Here is a 21,384-nt window from a genome sequence, read left to right as displayed (position 1 = left end):
ATTTTTTTGCACCTCAGGATGCACTTATAAATTGTGACTTCTTTCTGAATTCATGTGGATTAGGAAAAAGTCAAGATTCCACCAAAGGCCCCCTAATTATACTACCTGCTTGCAACAGGCAGGGATGTGATTCATCATGAATGAAAATTATGCTGCCACTGGGAGTGGCAACGGCTTTATATCCCATCGCTCCAGAAGCCCTGTCTCAACAGTCAAGTTGACCAAGGAGAAGTCCTGAGGAGAAGGTAAATATCTCCCTGACCTTTAATTCTAACATTTACATTACAAATGACATAACTATGAAATGTCTAAGAATTGATATGTGCATTGATAAGTACATACCTGACTAGCACATATATACTGTACACAGCATATTTTGAGGAAGTGAGAATATTTTCAAGACGCTGTGCAATGGATGGGCTGGGTGATGAAGCTGTGCTTAACTTGTACAATGGCTTTACCAAGTGCGTTTCTAAAAGATTAAAACCAAACCTTTTCCCGCTTTCTCTGCATGATCCAGATTGATAGTTTATGAGAAAATAATCTTTCTACACCATTCCCTATTTTAAATATTTACATGGATAATTTAATTCTTCTTGTGTAATGGGAGGAAGGTGTCTTCCACATTTGTGGAGAAAGTTATTTAATCTCAGTACGAATCAAAGCAAAAATGACTTAGAATGGAAGCTCTAAAATGCTGAACTGACTTTCTAAGGGATCAGATGCCTCTGCATCACTTTACTGGATGAAGATACTGGGAAAAGACTTTCATAAGAAAGGAACTCTGTCCTAGGTGTAAGATGTGAAGAGTTTTGCAGAACATTCAAGATCATCTGCTAGTAATAATTGTGATTATAACTAAAGTATATCTGTAAAAAAAAAAAGTTGAAGCTGCAGTTAAAATAAAAAATATGACTGGAATTTTCCACTAATACAAAACGTTTGTGGAAAAATCTTGCTAAGTGAGCCTATCTGTAGTGCAATTTTCTGTTGAAAATTCATTAAGCAACCAGCCTTAGAAGGACACAGTACGTGAGGCAGAGATGATTAACATGCATAAAGTTTTTTGAGAGACAGAGAGTGAGGTATGATCAAGGAGTGCAATTAATAAGTGCTATGCCTGGAGCACTCAAGGCGAGAAAGATCAGGACATAAAGTGAGCTGGGTGTGTGGTTAGGACAAGGTTAGTGCTAAGTATAGCTGTTGCTTGAGCTGGAGAAACAGCTGAACTCAGAACACTGTTTCTGAAAACGTGCTTCTCCTGCCATTCAGGGTGCTGGTTTTCAGATGAGTTGCTTCAATCTGAAGTTCACTGTGAAATCCCAGATGTGGTGAGTCAGAAATCTTCCGTGAAGTGCCGAGCAATTCAGCCATGCTACTGCAGAAAACCTTACTGTGCTCTACCAAGGCATCTAAGCTTAGTAGGTGTAAGGATGAGAAGAATAAAACTTTGTTTCCCTTGTTGCAGGCGATCGCAGTGCCACAATGTGCTCTCTCAGTGCAGCCAATGCCAAGTTCTGTCTTGACTTTTTCAGAGAACTGAGCAAAATAAAAAGAAATGAAAACATTTTCTTCTCCCCGCTAAGTCTCTCAGCTGCCTTTGGGATGGTTGTCCTTGGCGCCAGGGGCAACACACTCAAACAGATTGAGGAGGTGGGTTTCCTTTGCTCTGGAAAGGGGATGGTGGCAAGATAAGAGTCAAGAGGCTGATAGTAACGTCTAATAGAATTCCTAAGCATCCGAATGAGTGATGTACACAGAATGCCCTTTAAAAAACCCTCTCTTTTGCTATTCCTAATACCAAACTTTTCCAGGCTAAACACTATTATAGTAATTGATCAATGAATACATCAATGCTAAAGAAAGTGTTTTGGAGGTATTGCTCCACTGTCCAGGGCTAAGAAGCAGTGGCTCCTTGTGATGTGGTCTTCTGCCTTCTCTGAATACCCAGTCTTCTTTCACAAGAAGAAAGATTTCAAAGTTTTCATGAGTTCACCCTCTACAAAAACTTCTTCACTTGCAAGGATCTCATGATAAAGATGATAAAGGACAAACTGGACTTTCCCCATTGGCTGTGTCTGGCTGTGTTTTGGGATAGGCTTGTAACAGCCTATTTTAGCTTTGAGGTACCATCACTCAGCTGCATTCACCTAACGTTTATGTTGCAGGTATTTCATTTCAGTGAAGTTTTGAGCAGTGCAAGCCAGGGAAACCAATACCCTTCTGAGAAGGTAAGGCACAGTCGCAGCTCTGAGATGAAGCAACAGGGGCCGGTTTGTCAGCCCTTTTCCTTGCAAACCCTCACTTACTCAGAAAGCACAGCAGGGCTGAGCAGCCTCTCCGCATAGATTTGCAGACCTGCTTATTACTGCTCTTTTGATAGCTATTTAAGGGGCCTTTTGAGATCACACATTTCAACAGCTAGGCCTTCTCATTACAGGGTTCTAACCAAAACAGCAGTGATAAACTAAACGTGAATAACTAAACTGAAAAACCGTAACTATATAAACTGTTCAGAAGCTATAAACTAAAATAAAATGTGGTAATTCCTTAAGTTGCCACCCGCAGAGGTTTGTCTACAGGGCATACCAAAGGCACCTTGGAGCTTGCTCCTACCAGGCTCCAAGCCAGCAGACTTTTGCTCAGTGTGCACCGAGCCATCACTGTAGGATACAATGTGATTCGGAGGTGGACTAGCAGTGGCCTGAAGGGGAATCATGTTGCCATTCTGTGCACCTGGTTCCGGGGGAGTTGGAGGTGGCGTCCTCATGCGTTTATTCCAACTGTGTGGAGCCAGGCTTCTCATAGAGACAGAGGCTGCAAGTCACTCTCAGGTCCAGCTTTGCATAGGAAAGCTCAAGCCTTCCGTGAAACTTCCGTTTTCCTGTTTGAAGTGCGAAGAAGCTGGAGGAGTCCATTCCCAGTTCCAGGCTCTGTTGGCTGCAGTCAGTGAACCCAGACCAGGCTGCTCTCTCACCATTGCCAACAGGCTCTTTGGAGAAATCACGTATCCGTTCTTCCAGGTGAGTGGCCGTGGTGTCCATTTTAGAAACTCCTGGGAGTTGTGAGCTCAGCAGAATTTCTTCCATCATAAAATATGAAGGGAAATGAAACACAACAGTGCTGTCAAATGACTGCACTCCACCGCCCTTGCAGTCAGGGAGCCTTTACATCTCAATTGCCCCGCGGTAGACATTGGGAACAGCAGAGCACTGGGAAACTGTGACTTAAAAGCTTTTATATAAAGAAACAGATCTACAGTAACATCTTTCCCTGGGCATACCAGAAAATATGATAGGATTAGTCACTGTCAATATATCCTTGCCACGCACACCCAATGTCTAATACAGCTGGTGCTTGCTGTGTCATTTCTATCCAAGGAATGAAGCTCTGTGGCCAGCAGAAGACTTTTTTTCTCCCCCAGTGTCTTTTTTGTTTCTAATAAAATGATTGTACTCACTCTTCCACCTTCCCGTCAGAGTCTATGCGAGTACGGGACTCTCTGATCCCTGCTGCCTTTTCAAACAAAGAAAAGTAGCAACTTTGAGGTTTTTGTCCATTAGTCTAATTTAAGTGGAATTGGCCATCTCAGAACGTTCCTGTGGAACATCGACAGCCCAGGCAATTTGTATGCAAGTGCGTACAAACAATTTCCTCAGCAAACCAGACCTAAGGTGTTTGTAAGAGTATTGCTAGGAACAGCGCTCTTTTATCTCTGTAACCACCTTTCTCTTGTCAAGTCAAGATTTTACCTTGCTTCCAAAACCACACTGTAAGTAAAGAGAGATTTTCAGAGCCAGAAAAAGGTGACGAGTAGCCTGGAAAAGTTTTATACTTAATACAAGTTATAAGTTTTACAGTGTATATATCTACACAGAATAAATACATACGCACAAACACACATTATCACATTGTGATAATATCAACGTGGTTACTTGTTCAAAATAAGGCAACCTTCTTCATTTGGTGGTTGGGGGAAAATGGGCAGCATAACAATGATATATAAACTTAAAGAAAAGTACTAAGTTTTGGTCTTTTTTTTTTTCTTGCTATGATGAGACATTTCTGCTGTTCAGTACAGCTTGAAAATACAGAAAAATATAATTGCAAATATGTGTTGTTATAAACAAGCTCTCTAAAAATTGCATGCTTGAGTTCATTCAATGAATTTTTTAATACCTGCGTGTTTTACTCATTCCATACTTCATGGAATTACCTTGAAGCAATGAAATTATCATTGTTATAAAAATCATCATGTTGTGATAAAATTCTGTCATTTGCACTTCCCAGCAATACTTGGATTCCACAAAGAAATTCTATCGAGCAGAACTGGAAGCAGTCAATTTTAAATACACTGAGGAAGAGGCCAGAGAGAAGATTAACTTCTGGGTGGAAAATGAGACAAAAGGTAAAGAAGAATATGTGCAGGTTGTCTGGTTTGCAGTCCAACCAGTTAAGAATATCGTGTCTGGATGTTAGGAATACCATGTCTAGGAATTTCAGTTTCAACCTTTTTAATATATTTTTAAAAATATTTGTATATTTTTATATATTAAACACTTACTGCATTGTTTTGCTCAATAGGACCTAAATGTAGGAAGAAGTAGGAAAATGCTTTGAGTTCCTGTCTTCAAAAGCTGTACATAAACTTTTTGTAATTTGTCTGACAGCATTATACTACTTTTCATATTTACAGGAGTAATTATTAATAGTCAAATGCAGCTGGTTGCCTGAACAAGGTATTAATACTTCTTAATTCATTATTTTTAAAGGTAAAATCAAAGACGTATTTGCTACTGGGTTTATTGATCCCTCCACTGTACTTGTCCTGGTGAATGCTATATATTTTAAAGGAAAGTGGGCGGTAGAATTTAAGAAAGAAGACACCAAGGAAACATTTTTCCGACTGAACAAGGTACAGTATGAGCAGGAACTGAAACAGCTGGGGGATAGAAATCAAATGTCAGTCTCCTATGACAAGAGATGGGAGCTTTCTTCCTCTCTATTATCCCAAGACAAAACAGTGGTCTTCAGCTAGAACAATGGAAAGCTGCATCTTCTCTCCAGTTTGATAACCAAATATGTAACTGTTTCCCATCAGAAGTGGCTCTCGTGCAGCTGAGATCCTGGTTGGTTCAAAGCCACTGAGCACATTCACTAACTTTGTTGGGTATTTTGCAGCTAAGGATGCTGTTTCAAAACCAGTCTGCTTTTGGGACTGAATGTGAGGATTCTGTTCCTCTGCTACTATTACTAGTAGAACAGTGTTTGTTCTCAGGAAAAAATGAGATAAAGACAAATTATCTCAGGAGAATGTAGACATTATTCATGAAGAATTTAGATTCATAGATGCATCAGTCTCCTCATCTGACGTGCCAGAAAAAAGAATGACATAACAAGGGAGTTGTAAGTAAAGTAATCTGGCATGTAGAAATGGAAAAGTAGTTTTTTTGCTTCTAAAATGGATAACTTAATCACAACTACAGTTAAGAGGGAGGAATACATCAATGCTACAAGTACATTAAACCCATGACCAGTGTAAATAATGTTTTCTGGATTGAACTCTAATCTCAATACTGAAACCAATTACAACCAGAGTGATCATTTCTATATTTCTGTATTTTCTGCTTAATATGTTTCATGCGCTCCAGAATGAGAAAAGGACAGTGCAGATGATGTTTCAAGAAGGTTATTTTAACATGGCCTTCATAGAGGAACTGAAAATGAATGTGATAGAGCTCCCATACTTTAATAATGAACTGAGCATGTTCATTCTTCTTCCGGAAGTTGTCTGTGAGGACTTTACTGGCCTAGAACAGGTAATACTTCTTTTTCTCTATAGTAGCATACGTAGGAGGCTGCAAAGACAGCAATACTTTAACGTTGCTCCAGTGTGGTCAGAAGACAAGCAGGAAAAACTGAACCTTATATTCTCTTCCTTCTGTTCATTATGATGTTAATCATTATTATCAATACCACCTTACAGCTTGAATGCACCCTCACGTATGAGAAACTAGCAGGATGGACCAGCTCGGATAGGATGCAACAGCTGAGAGTGAAGGTGTACCTGCCCCAGTTCAAGATGGAGGAAAGTTACGTTCTGAACACAGCTCTCCAGGAGATGGGAGTGATGAATGTTTTTGACTGGGGAAAAGCTGATTTGTCAGGAATCTCTAGGAAAGATGGTTTAGTTGTGTCCAAAGCCATCCAGAAGTCATTTGTGGAAGTCAACGAAGAGGGCACTGAAGCCGTTAGTGCCACGGGTCTTGTTGCAGTGCCTCTGTGTCATCCAGTTTCTTACGAGTTCAAAGCTGACCATCCATTCCTCTTCTTCATCAGACACAACCCAACCAACACCATTCTCTTCTTTGGAAGATATTCCTCCCCTTAAGTTGAGGTTATTTTGGAAATTAGATCTTTCTCCCCACTAACATCTGCATTGGCAAGCACTGAGGACAAAAGATGCGCACATTTTCACTAGGTTTTATCCTAATGTGTTAATTTGCTGTAAAAAAAGACTATCTGATCAGAGACAAATTAGAGATAAAAACCTAAAAAACATTAACCATTTCCCTTCTAACATCAACTTCAGGCATGTTTTACTTTTAGGAGGCCTCACTAAAATGACATCTATCTTAAAATACACTACGTGATATTTGCCAAAGAGGCCTCTAGAGACATCTGCATAGAAGATCTTATTTTGATCCTTTCCTAATGTAGTATGTCTCCAATAAACCCATGATTTTAGTGCCCTAAAGACAAGTGATAGATCCTGCCACATAAAGGATACAGGAGGACAGGGATCTATCTGCATTAAAAGGATAAACTCAGGTACCCGGTTGCTTTTAGCTTTACCTACCCAAACTCTGCATAGGTCTCAAGGAGAATGCCACTTTGTAGTGTGGCATCGTGAGTAGTAAAGCTGTGGGACCCCACCTTTAAACGATCACGGGTAATGGTTCAAGCTGGAATGAGGGTCTCAGGATTTGTTCTCAGAGAGAAGAGAAAGCAGGAGATTTTTCTGGTGTAATCTTGCTTGTTCTCAAGCAGGGCAGACCCATTTGTTATTTTTTCCTGTGAGAAACCCTCTATGTGCTAGAAAGTTCCCCAACTTTTTCATAAGCTTCCATGTAATAAAAACAGGGTTTCAGAATAATGGAAGGCCTTTTCTGACAAGGTCTGCTCTGCAATGGCTGTGAGTTATACAATTAATTCCCACAAAAAACTTTAAGCTGTGATCAGCCATTCTTGCTTGTCAAAAAAACCCATCTCTCTTTCTTTGTGCCTCTGATAGCATGAGTTTCTTGTTGCATCTGTTTTATTCCTCATCAGTAAACTATTGTATTCAGATGGTACTCAGATGAGTAGCCTGTATTTGTTCCATTTATCATAAAATCACTGCAAACTAAATACTAAATGTAGTAGTCTGCAGAATTAAGTGGACAGAGGAATAGTCTAATATAGCAGGTAAAAATAATGGTAATCCTTTCAAAAGTGTCTAACTGACACTGAAGTCTACCTTTCATTTTAAAATACTCATTGTGCTAAGCTTAGGCACTGGACAACTTGGCATTAGGATAGTTAAACACTGAGTTCACCTCCTGCTTCTTTCTTGCATTTGATTTTATCAGGGAACTAAGAGCACAGTTTTAGGACGTGGCTGAGCCAGTCTCATGCCATTGAGGAGGGGGATGCTGCTCCCCTTATCTCCTTCGTCGCATGTGTTCCTGCTCTCTCCCTTACGCCACCACTATTACTTGCCGGACCTGGTGATGAGCAGTTCTCCAGGACCTAAATCAAGAGGAAAAAATTTCGTAAAGTTAATTTGCTTGCTGATGACCTAGTTCCCTAAACCACCTCCTGGATGTTGCGGAGTAAGCGGTGGGAAGACATAGCAGAGGGATTGCAGAGAGGAGAGCAGCCTGCGCAGTTTGACAGCAGGCAATGTCCAAAATCCACAGACACATGAAAAGTACTTGCTTTTAAAGGAAAAATATTCCACCTCTTTGATGACTCACTCTGCTTTTCCTGTTGCTCACTGATGGGAAGAAGGTAAACGCTGGGAGCATACCAGTGCCATTTCAGAACTGCGAATTCAAAGGGCTCTTCCAAAATGCTGAGATATGCGGGAAAAATTACAGTAAATTACAGTACTCAACACAAATACCACTGCTAAATAAAGCATAGTCTATGGAGCTGTCTCACATGGCTGCATTTTCTGTTTGAAATACAGCCTGAAATAGTAAAATTACCAGTAGAGTCACAGTTTTCATGTCAATTAGTGGGTAGGAGAAGGGAACACCAAACACAGGCTGTGAGCTCTTCTGATGAATAACGTATGCAAAAAATAGCCATGCATGTTTTTCAACGACTGCCATCAGTATTTTGTGTATATCTGGTTTGTCTCAAAGATAAGTTATTTACGTTTAAAAAAAAAAAAGTGACGTGAACAGTGTTAGAATGTATTAGCTTGCACAATCAGACCCATATATTTTCAGATAAAATCTAAAAGAAAACCAACTAATGGCATACGTGATAAGGCAAGTGCTGTAAAATATTATCCTGAAGAACACAAGTCTCACAACGGGAAAAGGAATTCTCTGTGTGAGCAAAGGAGAAGCTGTGGCTGAAACAAGGATTGTTACTTAGCTTACTACAGCACAAACAGTTACTTGTGATCTTTGGTTTGTTGGTTGTTTTCTTTTTTTTCTTTTTTTTTTTTTTTTTTAAACTTGCTCCAGAGATATCTAGATCATTTTGAAACCAGGAACAAAATACAGTATAAATAAAAAAGGCCCTGTTTTCTCTTCACACAATATTTTTTCTAATTGCCGTCTTAATTTATAAGCCAACTAAAAAATGTGGTGAAAACAATCAGGAGCTGGAAAGTAGCCTCCCGCTGCTAGTGTAGTGGTAGCAGCTCCTAGTGCAGAGGGCCGTGCTCCCGCAAAATCAGAGATATTTACTTAAAAATACAAGGTACACCCTCTACCCTGGCAGCGAGTGCTGGTCCTGTGGGGAACTGTAGCTTGTAAATGTGCAATGCCAAACAAGGGAGCCTGCAGAGCAGAGGAAGCTGGAGACTCCAAGTGGTGCCTGGGGCAGACACGATCCTGAAGGGCATCTCACTGCATCTTCCCCAGGGACAGGCTTGCTGCTGAGTGTTGCTGCACAACCTGTTGAACCATGCCAGCATACCTCACAGCGTACGCACCCATACACTGCCAGAAAGCAAAGAAAAAGAAGTCAAATACTATTTGCATCAATGGAAAGATGACGCCCATTTGACCCACACTAGACAGATCTGTGTCTTTCCATGGTCTGATTACTGACTAACTCTCGAATTATATATTCAACTTTCCACTGGACTCTAATCTCTCTGATATTGCAGTTCTCAGTTTTTTCTGACATTTTGCTTTCCTCTAAACTGTTTCTTAGTGCCTATGTGTAGCATGATTGTTATTGTATCTTCAAAAGATTTGCAATGGATGGACAAGAAGGGCAGAGGAAGATTTTTGGGTTGTCACTGAAAAAGCCAAGGAGAGCAGTTTTGAGTAATACTTTTTTTCCCGTATGAAGACTAGTGCTTATTTCCTTCAAATATAACTGGTAGAAGGTTTTATACCAGGAAGTCCTGGTTTCTCATGATCCCAGTAAAAAAGGCACTCAGACTCTGTAATGTATTGTTTTGAATGCCATTTATGGGAGCTAATTCTGTAAAGAAAAAGAAGAAAGCGTTGTTAAACTTAGGTCCCTTCAGAGGTGGCACGGATGAGCTACTCGGCAGCTGTGTGCCCCAGGCAAAGAGCAGCACCGCTTGCCAGAGAGCACCCGGAGCGTGACATGGCTGCAGGGAGTGAGATCCAGCTACCCAAGGAGTGGCAACCGCGCAAGCCTCTTCCCTTCTTTTTGGCAAGCGTGTGCAGCAGAAAAAAAAGTCACCGGTTTAATACTGCTTTTTTATAACCATTTGACTTATTGCTAAAGCCAACCAGCAGTCAAGGGGCATAGAGGACTGGTGGATGTGCTTGGCCTGGGTTCACCTTGGGTTGCTGTGCAAACAAAATACGCATTGAAATACCAGCCACTATGGGGTCTGAAGGGGAAAGGCCATGTTAGGCATTAACTTTACCCCAGGCCTGACACACTGACTCTCTGAGAGGTTTAATACAAGGTGCTGGTTGTCTTAAAAGTGCTAGCACTAATACTAATGATGGTTTGCCTCAGACTGTGTGCGCATCACACAGAGCTGATCGTCTCCAGCACAGAAAATACAGCGACTGAATAAAAAGCATCTGAAATCCCGTAAGTGGGACTTCTTTGGCCACATTTCAGTTCATTTAACGTCATTGAGAGATGCCAGTATAGCCTCTGCTAAGCGTGACGCAGATGGACAGGCCACCCAAACCATAAGCAAACATTACTCCCAAACACTCACAATGGTTGCTGAGCAACAATAAGAAATTAAATGTAAAAATCTGGACAGAGAAATGCTGTGAAGAGATGCTTTTTTTCCTGCTGCTTAATATTTCTTTGATTACGTCAACATTGGTGAAGAGGGGCAAACACCATGAAGTGGTTTAGACACAAAGGGCAGCAGAGTCCTTGGTGACCTCTTTCTATATGGAGCAGATTTTAACCCCTTTGTCTTACTTTATGACTCTCCTAGCTTTTGAATTTCAGGAGAAGCACCTGATTTCTTCAGATCCAATGCCCTATTTTACAAAAGAGCACTTGTCTGCTGCATGTGGATAGCTCATTCTGATCAAATTTTTCACCTACTCACAGGCTGCTTCTGCAACCACTTTTGCACTAAGATTCAGTGTAGAAAAAAATACAAGTTAAACCCAAGGGTGTGCAGTGACAGACTACTCCCTGGAGGAGTCCTACTACCCCATCCATGACTACTGGCAGAACCAAATTTCCTCTATTCCATGAACTCATTTACTTTGGATGTTTTAAAATATCTTGCCTGCCTTGACAAAGTAGTTTTCCACATTAGGGAAGCTCGCATAGTTCAGAAACTGAGCAGTTATCAGGCGTTGAAACAGCTTACCTGCGTGGATAACTGTCCTGGTTTCAGGTAAAACAGAACCAATTTTCTTTTCAGTAATTTTACTTTTCAGTTAAGGCTCTTCTAACTCTGAAATTAACAGCATATTTTTCAGACAGTGTCTGCTGTGACTGTTGTGGTGATCATGCTGCTGAAGAGTTATGAAATGTAGAGTGTACCAAGAAGGCAAATATATTGGCTGGGAGAACATAGCAGAAACACCTACATGGCCACTCCTAGAGGAGTTGGTGTAACAAAATGTTTGTTGGAAAAATCTTGGACATTAGGCAAAGAGCTGGCCATCTGTGCAGGGCCGGTTGTGTCCTTCAGGTGCATGCTCCACAGATGTCCACACAGGACAAAAAAATTGAACCAGAGCATACAAAGGAGTGTGGGTGCCCAGGGAAGCTCTTCATGGAAGCCCCAAAGGCATGTTTGGGCAACTGCTGATCAGTAGCCTGAACTCTAATGTGAATATGTGAAAATGGGAGAATAAGAGAAGACACACTCCAGCTCTCTCCACACAAAACCTGTGCCCTTGGACAGGAAAGGTTTGATAGGATAAAATAAAAGCTAGAGCAGCCCAGCTCACAGAATAAGGAACACTGAACAAGGTGAGGGGACAGCCGCTTACTATCTATGACATCCTCAGATGAAAAGGTCATTCTGAGTTGGGAAGCTGAAAGCCATCCCAGTTATCAGGCTCTGCACGTACATGCCTGCATTTCAGCAAAATGAAACACACTGTTGAGGGTGCAATAGCTCCCTTTCCCCTTCACAGAGGGTGCACCTACTGCTGTATGCTCTGTAACTTAATATATACAAATTTGGAATTTCTATTATCCAACCCTATGGCCTTTACAGATGCCAGATTTGTTTCTTTACTGCTCATCAAGCCTGTTATTCAATAAAGAGTAATAGCTTTTTACAATTGAACTATATTTGATATTGTGCATTATGATTGTCTAGCAGACCATGAATGTTCCTGCAGACAGATTTTGCAGTTTATTCACCTGCCATAGTAAAAAGTAGGTATGGAAGATCTATGAGAATGGCCTGTGCATGTACCATGGGCCTTGTTGCCATGACCTGTGGAGAAAGAAAATTAAAAGCTGACCCTCAATCCTTTAAATCCTACTGGCTGGATAAAATCCATTTCTGTTTATTTGAATACGCTGGGGTCTGACTTACAATGCAGCCGATACATAATTGCTGACTGTTCCCCAAATCTCTGCCATGCACACCCTCTGGCCTCTAATTCATCTCAACACTGCTGCTCTGAATGTTTCCATCAAAATGAATTTTTAGCAAAACACACTTTCTTCTCAGAGCCCTCGTCCCCTCATCCACATGGATGCTGTAGACCCTATAGTTTGACCTCAGATAAACTTTGGTCTCACCTAGGTACAGAAATAGAGGTGGCTGTGCTTTTAAAAAGTACAGGCTATAAACCATACCGATTACTGGACTCCAGGAACACACTTTTGCCTTTTGGCAGGCAAAACCACCTTTCAGTACTATTTTGGTCTTGAAAAATAAACAGAAAGTTTTGTGTCTGTTCTTACATGGGAAAAATCCATTTCAACCCTCCCGAAAAGAATGACCATGCCGCAGCTGGCTCTGCCTGGAATTGCATTATTTTGGCCACATCAGATGGTCACTGTCCACGAGGAACTTCCCTCTGTTCCTCTGCGTAGACAATGTAGTGAGTTGTTGCGTACATGTCAGACCTTTGGCAGTTAGTCCAGTATCCACTTTTGCCTTCACGCTTGGGGGGAGTACTGTTTTACAGTACTTTCTGGGCTTACAGTGCCTCATAGGTGAGAAGAAGAGAAACAGCGAGGTTTTCAGGGACTGATGCACTTTTTTGCACTCCCTGGTGATACAAGACTCTTTCCTCAGCTATATCCGTGGATGCTCACTAACGATAAGACTGTGGTGGGAACTGTTTGCTCACTCCCAGATCACTGCACTACGGACTGGGTCTTATTTTCCTGTAATATTTTGGGATCTTTAGCTTCACTTGACTGTGAGAATCACCTGATCTGATTAGCTAGGTTACAGCTAGGTTTATTAAAAACATATTATGTTTCACTGGATATATTTATAACACTGTTTTTCCTCAGCTTTTTTGCATTTGTTTTTCATTTGGCTGCAGTTACCTCTATGGCCCAATCTCATTCATGTGTAAATTCAAAAGAACTGAATAGTTTTAGACTTGAACTCCAATTGCTTTGATACAGCCTTATAAGTTACAGCAAAAGCTTAAATAATTCAATTTTTTTATTAGGTTTTACTTCAATAAATAAAGGTTGACTTGCTGCAGTACTAGTCTAACATTGGCCTACTCAACATTTCGAAGTGCAATGAATCAAAAGGTCGTGACAAAAGGTAGTGACTCAAAAGATGACTCCTTGAAGGCTAACAGTGGGAGTGTCTCAAATGGTACAATATATATCACCAAGAGCTCAGAGAATCTGTTTAGGTTCAGCTGGCAAGCTGGATTATTGCGTGCCTCTGAAGTTTGCGGGGTAAGTATTTCTCCAAGTAAAATATAATTTCTAATTGTTATTCTTTAATATGGAAAAAAGTTATATTATGTTTCAGAACTTTAAGGTAAGTATAAGACAGATACATAAAAAGACAGCATATACAGTAATTTTACATTGCCTTATCAATATATCTTATATTGTTTGACTGTCAAATACTTTTAGGCGTGCAAAATCTCAGTGTTTGTACACCATAGGTTTGAGTAGAAATACCGCCTTTTCATTGAAAATCTGATGCTGCATTAAAACTCTTCTTTTATGATTTTAATGATTATTTTGGGAACAAAGGCATGTCTCTTTGCTTGATCTTACTCTCTGGAGAACACAGGTGAGGTACCGTATGATGATTCAGAGAGCCTGTGATTCCACAGTCATTAGTCCCAGATGCCTCTCAGGTCACATAATCAGCCACATCTGCTCCAAACTATGGGTATGCTGCCATTCCTCCAACTTTAACTGTTTTAGAGATACAAGAACAGTATGCAACTTTCTTGGTCTCAGATTCAAAAGAGAGGATGTCCGCAGGTTTCAAAGACTATCCTTAACATGTCACATTCATTTGCATGTACGGGACTGGCACCTGACTGAATGAATGCAGCTCTACGCTGTTTCAAGCTGTACTGACAAAACCCTTATTTATGGTATCTGTGCTTGTGCTTTTTCTCAACAAAAAAGCATGAGCAGAGATTAAATGTCTGAAATGGGACTAGAGGAAAGATCCCCCTTAAATCTATAGTTCAGCATCTAAGCAACTGGCTGGGTTTACAGAGCAGCTTACTTCTGTTACTCCTATAAACTACAGGAAAGCAACCTCCAATTTTGTGGCTGGTTTTACTAAGCAACAGTAAGAAGTACACAAAGAGTATAGTAAGTTGACTACATTTGATTTAAAGACCCGAGTCATGGTCCGGAGCGGTCACAGAAGAAATTAAATATGAAGTTTGCATTGTCTCAAGCACCATTCAGAGCCCTATGGATGGCCATAGGGAAACTCATCCATTCAGTGTTATTTTTATCATATCAAAGCAGGGATGAAACTATCTATTTCCTAAAAGGCACGTACAAGACACTGCCTTGATGATGAGCTAGTATCTTGCTGAAAGAAAACAAACAGACATTCAGAGATCAATGGGTCAGGAGTTACAATATTTCTAAGGACCACAGAATTTGTAAGCTTTACATCATTCCTTGGTTCAGCATCACAAAACCAGCAATGAACTAGCAGTTTCTGGGCTATTGACAGTACTTTTTAAAACAAGTGCTACCTATCACCTCTATACAGTCATATTTTTGTTTGCTTTAGACAACATTGATTTCACAATGGGCTCCATCACTGCAGCAAATGCAGAATTTTCTTTTGACGTATTCAAAGAGCTGAAAGTCCACCATGCCAACGAGAACATCTTGTATTCCCCCCTGAACATCATTGCAGCCTTGGCCATGGTCTATCTGGGAGCGAGAGGTAACACTGAGTATCAGATGGAGAAGGTAAGTTATATAAATGGATACAAACTCCTTTTGGCCCTGTTCAACACAGCAACAGATTGTCCATTTACATCTTTGGGACTTTCTCCAGTTAAGGGGAGAAAGTCACATAGTCACGCTTGGCACTGGCTTCAAACTTGCCTAGAAAAAGAATGGCATTCTCGTGGTTTGGATCTGGAGCTGAGTTTTCACTTACCGTTGCTTTTCCCCATGAAGGGTAAGAACGGTCTTTGGTTTCCATTAAGAAAGAGCAGTTCTGAAGAATGGTTAAAGCAGGTCTCTGGCTTCCAATTATGTTATCTCCCAGACTTGATTCCTTCCAGGTGGAAAGAACAACTTGTAATATACAAAAGATAAAACATTGAGAAAGCAAGAGTCACAGTTATAAATACAGTACAGTAAGGTTGTAGCTGGTTTATAGCCTCAATACCATTAGCTGGAAAAGAAGGGATGTAAGCCGAGTATCACAGTCACAAATATTCAGTGTGGCACTTGCAGTAAAAAAACTGATTTAAAGCTCACATGAAACTTCTCAGTTCTTCTGTGTGTTAATCAATCAGACCTGGTTAGGCCAAACCTATAGTTTCAGCACAAACGTCAGTGACTCTCAGTGGGCTTCACATACTTAATTTCTTCTATTGCTACTTTCGATTGCAGGTTCTTCACTTTGACAAAATTGCAGGACTTGGAGGAACTATTCAGACCAAGGTACAGAAATCTAAGGTACATTTATTTCTCTTGCATTTTTCTGCTGAGAATAGACTGTTCTGGCTGTGTTTCAAGTAGGTTCAACGCCTTCCCATACCTCTGCTAATGCTTTTAATTTAAGAGATGTAAATTAAAAAAAAACAAAAGCAAAACAACAAAAAACAGAAAAAGAAGACGGGCTACGCGTGTTGCACCACAAGAAGTGACAGGACAGGATGCTTTGGGCGCCGGACTACCTTGTTGTGTAGATGAGCATCTGCACACTTGACGGTGCTGCTGGGGGACAGCACTTGAAAGGCGCTCAGCACCTGGAGCCAGGGCACAGCTGTCAGACTTGCAGCTGAGACTCCAAAGTGGGGCAGGAAGGTGCTTCAGCAGAAAAGAGGCCAGAAGCCTCAAAAACTGGAAAGTAACCACACTCTTCCAAAAGCTTTAGGGACTTTTCCGGACTCCACTTCCCACTGCTACTCCAAGAGCACCATGAGGGGTCCCAGTACCTTGTTACCACCCATGTGCTTTACTCTGTGTTAACCTGTAAAGATAACACAAGCAGCCATGCTCCCTGGCCTGTCTCCATCCACTTGGGACCCACAAACACAAGGTGGGACTTGCGAAGAACAAGATAACTTTCTTTTTTTTTTTAAATAAAGCAAAACAAAGGTAATATCAGCTAAAGCATTTCGTGGCTGGTTAAGCACCTAGAAAGGAGCAGTTAAACACAATTGTCCTTCTCATAAAATGAAGTTCCAGGCACTGTTTATCGCTGTATATTTTTCTTACGTGGTCTTAGCCTGTGTCACCTGGAACACTATTCTCGGGGGGTTAGACAGTTGATCCATTTTTCCACCATATTATGAGATACTTCCTGACTCCCTTGTCATCTAGCACTCTTCTCCCATCTGCAGCTTCAGCAGAAAGCTGCCCTGAAAATGCAAGCAGAACCTGGGAACTAGAGGCCCTATATCTATCACAACTCACCAATTGCAGTCCTTGACACCTGAATTTTGATTTTTGTCTCCTCACCTGAGCCATATGGTTTCAGATTAATCAATCACTGAGGTTTTCTGCTTTTTATCACCTAGAATGAGTGTCATCACATGCCATAAACTAATTGTACATCTTTAGTTGCTTATATTGAACATCCCTTTCATGGAGCGTTTAGACTGTAGCACATGTTCACTTGCGAATATCCAAACACTGTTTTTCCATGTTATTTGTACCTTATAAATAATTCTCTTTCTACTAAAATAAGCTAACAGCTATACCTTTTTATATTCTTATCAACAACTCAGTGTGGCAAGTCTATGAATATCCACATACTGTTTAAAGAACTTCTCTCTGATATCACTGCACCAAAAGCCAATTATTCACTCTACATTGCCAACAGACTCTATGCTGAAAAGACACGTCCAGTCCTACCGGTGAGTTGTACATTAGAGTGACTTCTTGCTAAACCCTGTATAAAACTGTAATTCATGAGGATTGGCTGGAGTAGGTGATCTGTTAATTCAGTGATCCCCACTGGTGTGGACTTACATGGCTTTTCCCTTTGCCACAGCCCTGCCAACAGCCTGAACGGAAAGTAATTCCAGGTAAAAAGATGGCCCTATTAAAAACGGATGGAGTAATAAACAAAGCTATTTGGTAATGTAAATCTGCCCCCTCCCACGCCCCGGGCTTTGCTCCCCAAAAGCCTTTTAATTTTAATAGGTTGTTTGGGTTTTTTTCAGGCAATATTTTGACTTCAGCAGATTTCTTCACTTGAAAACCCCACCTCCAAAACAACTTTTGAAAGTGTCAAAATCTTTCTTTTGACATTTTCAAAACAAAACATACAAATATTCTAAATCAAAGAAACCTCTTATCTTTAAAAATAAGGAAAAATGCTTAAAAAAAGAAACAGAGTGGACATTATCATAATAAAATATGCTAAAATGAACCAGAAACAATGTTTTTGGATAAAACTTTCTTCATGAAAATATTTAAAGATTTCTAATATATACTTTTAACTAGTCACGTAATAAAAATGTCAGATCTGAAAACGTCATGGATCAGAATATTTTTCCTGTCCCAGTTTTAGCAGGTTCTTCCAGGAAGTAAGCAGCTTAACCATGGCATCACTATAAAAGTCCTTTTAGACAAATTTTCATCTTCATGCTCTTTTTAAAGAATTACTAGTTTGGTGACTACAATTGCTGTCTTTATAGATCTACTTAAAATGTGTGAAGAAACTGTACAGAGCAGGCCTGGAAACGGTCAACTTCAAAACAGCACCAAATCAAGCCAGACAACTCATTAATTCCTGGGTGGAAAGTCAGACAAACGGTAAGGTCATACAAGATTTTGAAATATACTTCCCTCTTGCAATTGTATTTGAACAACTTCTGGAAAGACTAAACATCAGAGGAGAAATTTCTTCCTCCTGTCCCCATTAGTGGGTATTTGCTGTGGAAAGGGATGACTCCACTGTACCTGTGTGGCGGTGCCAGTGTGTTTTAAACATATCTGGCAAAGGCAGAGGTGCCAGGATATGCACACTTTATAGGCAAATTTTTTGTGTCTGAGGAGCTTAATTCATGCAAGGTTAGTCCCACCATCTCTGGAGTATTGCATAATTTTATAAGCTCGTGCTGGATGGGTAAGAAGTGCTCTTCCAGTGGAGAAAGTGATGCATGCACTAGGCTGCTGGTGGGAAAGGATTGATTCAGGATCTTGTGTACTTTTATTGTGCTGAGATGAAGGAAAACCAAGAGTGAAGTGTGAGAAATAAGCATAGTGAGAAGCAGAAAATCTATATCATTGCTTCCCTCTCCTGTTCCATCTTTTCTATATAGATCTTTTGCCAAGCACTGGTTAGAAATATTCCTGGGGATGTATACCACTCCTGAACCTACCTGTCTTCTTGCAGGAATAGCTGGCCAGGTGCCAGTTGTTCTCTATTAAATCATCCTCATGAACCTGAATTCCACATGCAGACCTTTGAAGAAGAGGAAGTCAAGTCAAGAAGCAGCATGTCAATTGACCTCTAAAATGCAAGAATACTGCTATAAAACTTACCACTCTCTGCCCTCCTTCTTCCTTAAAGGGCAGATCCAAAATTTCCTTGAGCCAGGCTCGGTTGATCTCCATACTGCGCTGGTCCTTGTGAATGCCATTTACTTCAAGGGGATATGGAAGACAGCATTTAGAGAAGAAGACACTCGGGAACTTCCCTTCAGTGTGACAAAGGTAGCGGGGCACAGACACAGCTTCTGGCCAGGAAGCCAGGCTGTTGGCTTGCACAGCTTGCAGGCTGGGTGATACACATACAACATGCTGTGGTCATTGGCCAGGTGATTTAGCTGGGCCCCTCGCCGTCAGGTTTGCAAGAGCTGTGTCTGATCAGAGCACACCAGCAGATAGGAGAGGAAAATGGAGATACAGCTCTTCAAAGGCAACACGCTTGAAGATTGAGTCTTGTCCTGTAGAGGCTTGTACATTTGTCTGCTTAAAGAAAAAATTGCTCCCTGGTCACGCTGTCTCATGTTTCTGTTTTTGCAGCAAGAAAGCAGACCTGTGCAAATGATGTGTCAAAACAGCACCTTCAAAGTGGCAGCAGTGGCTGCAGAGAAAATGAAGATCCTGGAGCTTCCGTACGCCAGCGGGCAGCTGAGCATGTTGGTGCTGTTGCCTGATGACATCTCTGGCCTGGAGCAGGTATGGAGCTGGCAAGGGAAGCAGAAGAGTTATCGCTTCCGTGGGACTTGGGTCTTGTCAGACCTCTTGCTGTCCATTTACATCACAGCTGCCCGCACCACTGCTGTGCTGGGCAGGCAGGGGAGCACAAGAGCCCTCCAGGCGCTCCAAGGTGCTCAGGCAGAGAGTGGCTTCTTAGGAGAGCCCTGGGCTCAGTCTAATAAAACTTCTTTGCAGCAATTACTAAATACTTTCTTTTTTTTTCACAAAATCATCACTAAACATCATAAATGGGCTGCTTTCAAAAATTGCTCTTATTATGTATTCATTGAATGAAAAACAAAGTTAGATAAAGCATGTTCTTAATGGAATATTCTTCATTCTGAAATGGTGAAACCAATCAGGCTAAACTAACTGATCCATAACACTTCAGAAAGTCTTAAATCTATAGATGGAAAGGAAATGCATGAAGACATTTGGAAATTGCACATCAAACAAAGAAAACAGAAGAGAATTGGGTCTAATGGAATGAACAGCAATAGCAGAAAGAATCCATGAACATACAAGGACAGAAAATTAGAAGAGCATAGAAAGTAAAAGAAAACATCAAAACTGCTTTAAGTAAGTCAGGCTGAGTCAGTTTTTGCCAGATGTATGAAAACTGGTAAAAAACATGGTTTTGTCCTTTAAAGTAAAAAAAAAAAAAAGAGAAGTGGGACCAGTACGCAGTGAGGCAAGAATACAAATATAATCTAATGGCTGTGCAAAATTAAATGAAACTTTTGTCTTGGTCTTGGAAGAAAATGAAGCTAAACAACTGAGTGAATACAGGATGCTAACAGCAAAGAGGAAATAAAAATGGAAAGATGCAAGGGAGAAACAAAACTCAAAGCATTAATTTGCTGAATTGAATTATCTTCATGCAGGATTTCTGAAAGAAGTAGGAAAAAATCACATTGATCGTTATTAAAGAGTTATTAAAGTTGTAGAAGAGTTTGCATTTGTTAGGTACAATCAATTGTAGGTAAACTTTCATGGCCTTTTTTCTTTGCAATCTCTTTCACAAGCTGACTAATTTGCTAGGCTATGAAACTTGTGTCATGAGACACAAGATGAGTTGGACAGAAGGGGATGTTTCAGGTGCATAAAGAACTGAACAAAAGGATAGTGACACGAGCAGTACTGGAGAGGCAAATAATAAACTACAAGAAGGGTGTTGATAGGATGCACTTCAGGAACCATTCTGGTTTGTTTTTTTTTATAATAGCCTTGATTAAAATGAATGGTATGAAGAAGCTGTATTTACACACCAGGCATTTCATTCCCTGCCTCTCTTTGCAGCTTGAGAAGAAAATCAGCTTTGAAAAACTTACAGAGTGGACCAGTCCGAACATGATGGAAAAGAAAAGAGTGAAAGTGTACCTCCCACGCATGAAGATTCAGGAAAAATATAACCTCACATCTGTCTTAATGGCCTTGGGTATGACCGACCTCTTCAGCCCTTTGGCCAATCTGTCTGGCATCTCCTCAGCAAAGATGCTAAAGATATCTGAGGCCATCCATGAGGCATACATGGAAGTCACCGAAGAGGGCACCGAGGTGGGAGGCTCAGCAGGGGTGATGGGAGACATCAAACATTCCTCTGAGTCTGAAGAGTTTAGGGCTGACCACCCTTTCCTTTTCTTCGTCAAACACAACCCAACCAACAGCATCCTCTTCTTTGGTAAATATTGTTCCCCCTAAGGAGAAAAAGAGTTGGAAATAATGCTTGCCTTCCCCTCAGAAACAGACCCCCTTTACTGTAACATTGTAGCGTAATCTCATCTCTTCAATATTTTCTCCAAGTGGAAAGCCTAATCTAAGAAATGCCCATTTGGGAAGCTTCCATAGCAAAGACATACCTGCAGGTGAGGA

At 40.8% G+C, this 21,384-nt stretch overlaps 2 protein-coding genes across 2 annotated transcripts; both read left to right on the top strand.

The window, feature by feature from the left end:
• The first annotated feature begins 1,485 nt into the window (after positions 1-1,485).
• Positions 1,486-6,972, top strand: LOC141739240 (serpin B11-like). The gene is made up of 7 exons (XM_074576096.1): positions 1,486-1,653; positions 2,169-2,231; positions 2,895-3,023; positions 4,291-4,408; positions 4,773-4,915; positions 5,652-5,819; positions 5,987-6,972. The coding sequence occupies exons 1-7, from the start codon at positions 1,486-1,488 to the stop codon at positions 6,389-6,391; spliced, it is 1,194 nt and encodes a 397-aa protein (XP_074432197.1). The 3' UTR covers positions 6,392-6,972.
• Positions 6,973-14,922: 7,950 nt separating this feature from the next.
• LOC141739241 (ovalbumin-related protein X-like) lies at positions 14,923-21,263 on the top strand. The gene is made up of 7 exons (XM_074576097.1): positions 14,923-15,090; positions 15,745-15,795; positions 17,088-17,216; positions 18,003-18,120; positions 18,881-19,023; positions 19,336-19,491; positions 20,812-21,263. The coding sequence occupies exons 1-7, from the start codon at positions 14,923-14,925 to the stop codon at positions 21,211-21,213; spliced, it is 1,167 nt and encodes a 388-aa protein (XP_074432198.1). The 3' UTR covers positions 21,214-21,263.
• The last annotated feature ends 121 nt before the right edge of the window (positions 21,264-21,384 follow it).

Source organism: Larus michahellis, chromosome 2, assembly GCF_964199755.1.
Source record: "Larus michahellis chromosome 2, bLarMic1.1, whole genome shotgun sequence".
NCBI lineage: Eukaryota > Metazoa > Chordata > Aves > Charadriiformes > Laridae > Larus > Larus michahellis.
The sequence above is the reverse complement of the archived record's forward strand: the minus strand, read 5'-3'. Positions and strand labels throughout refer to the sequence as shown.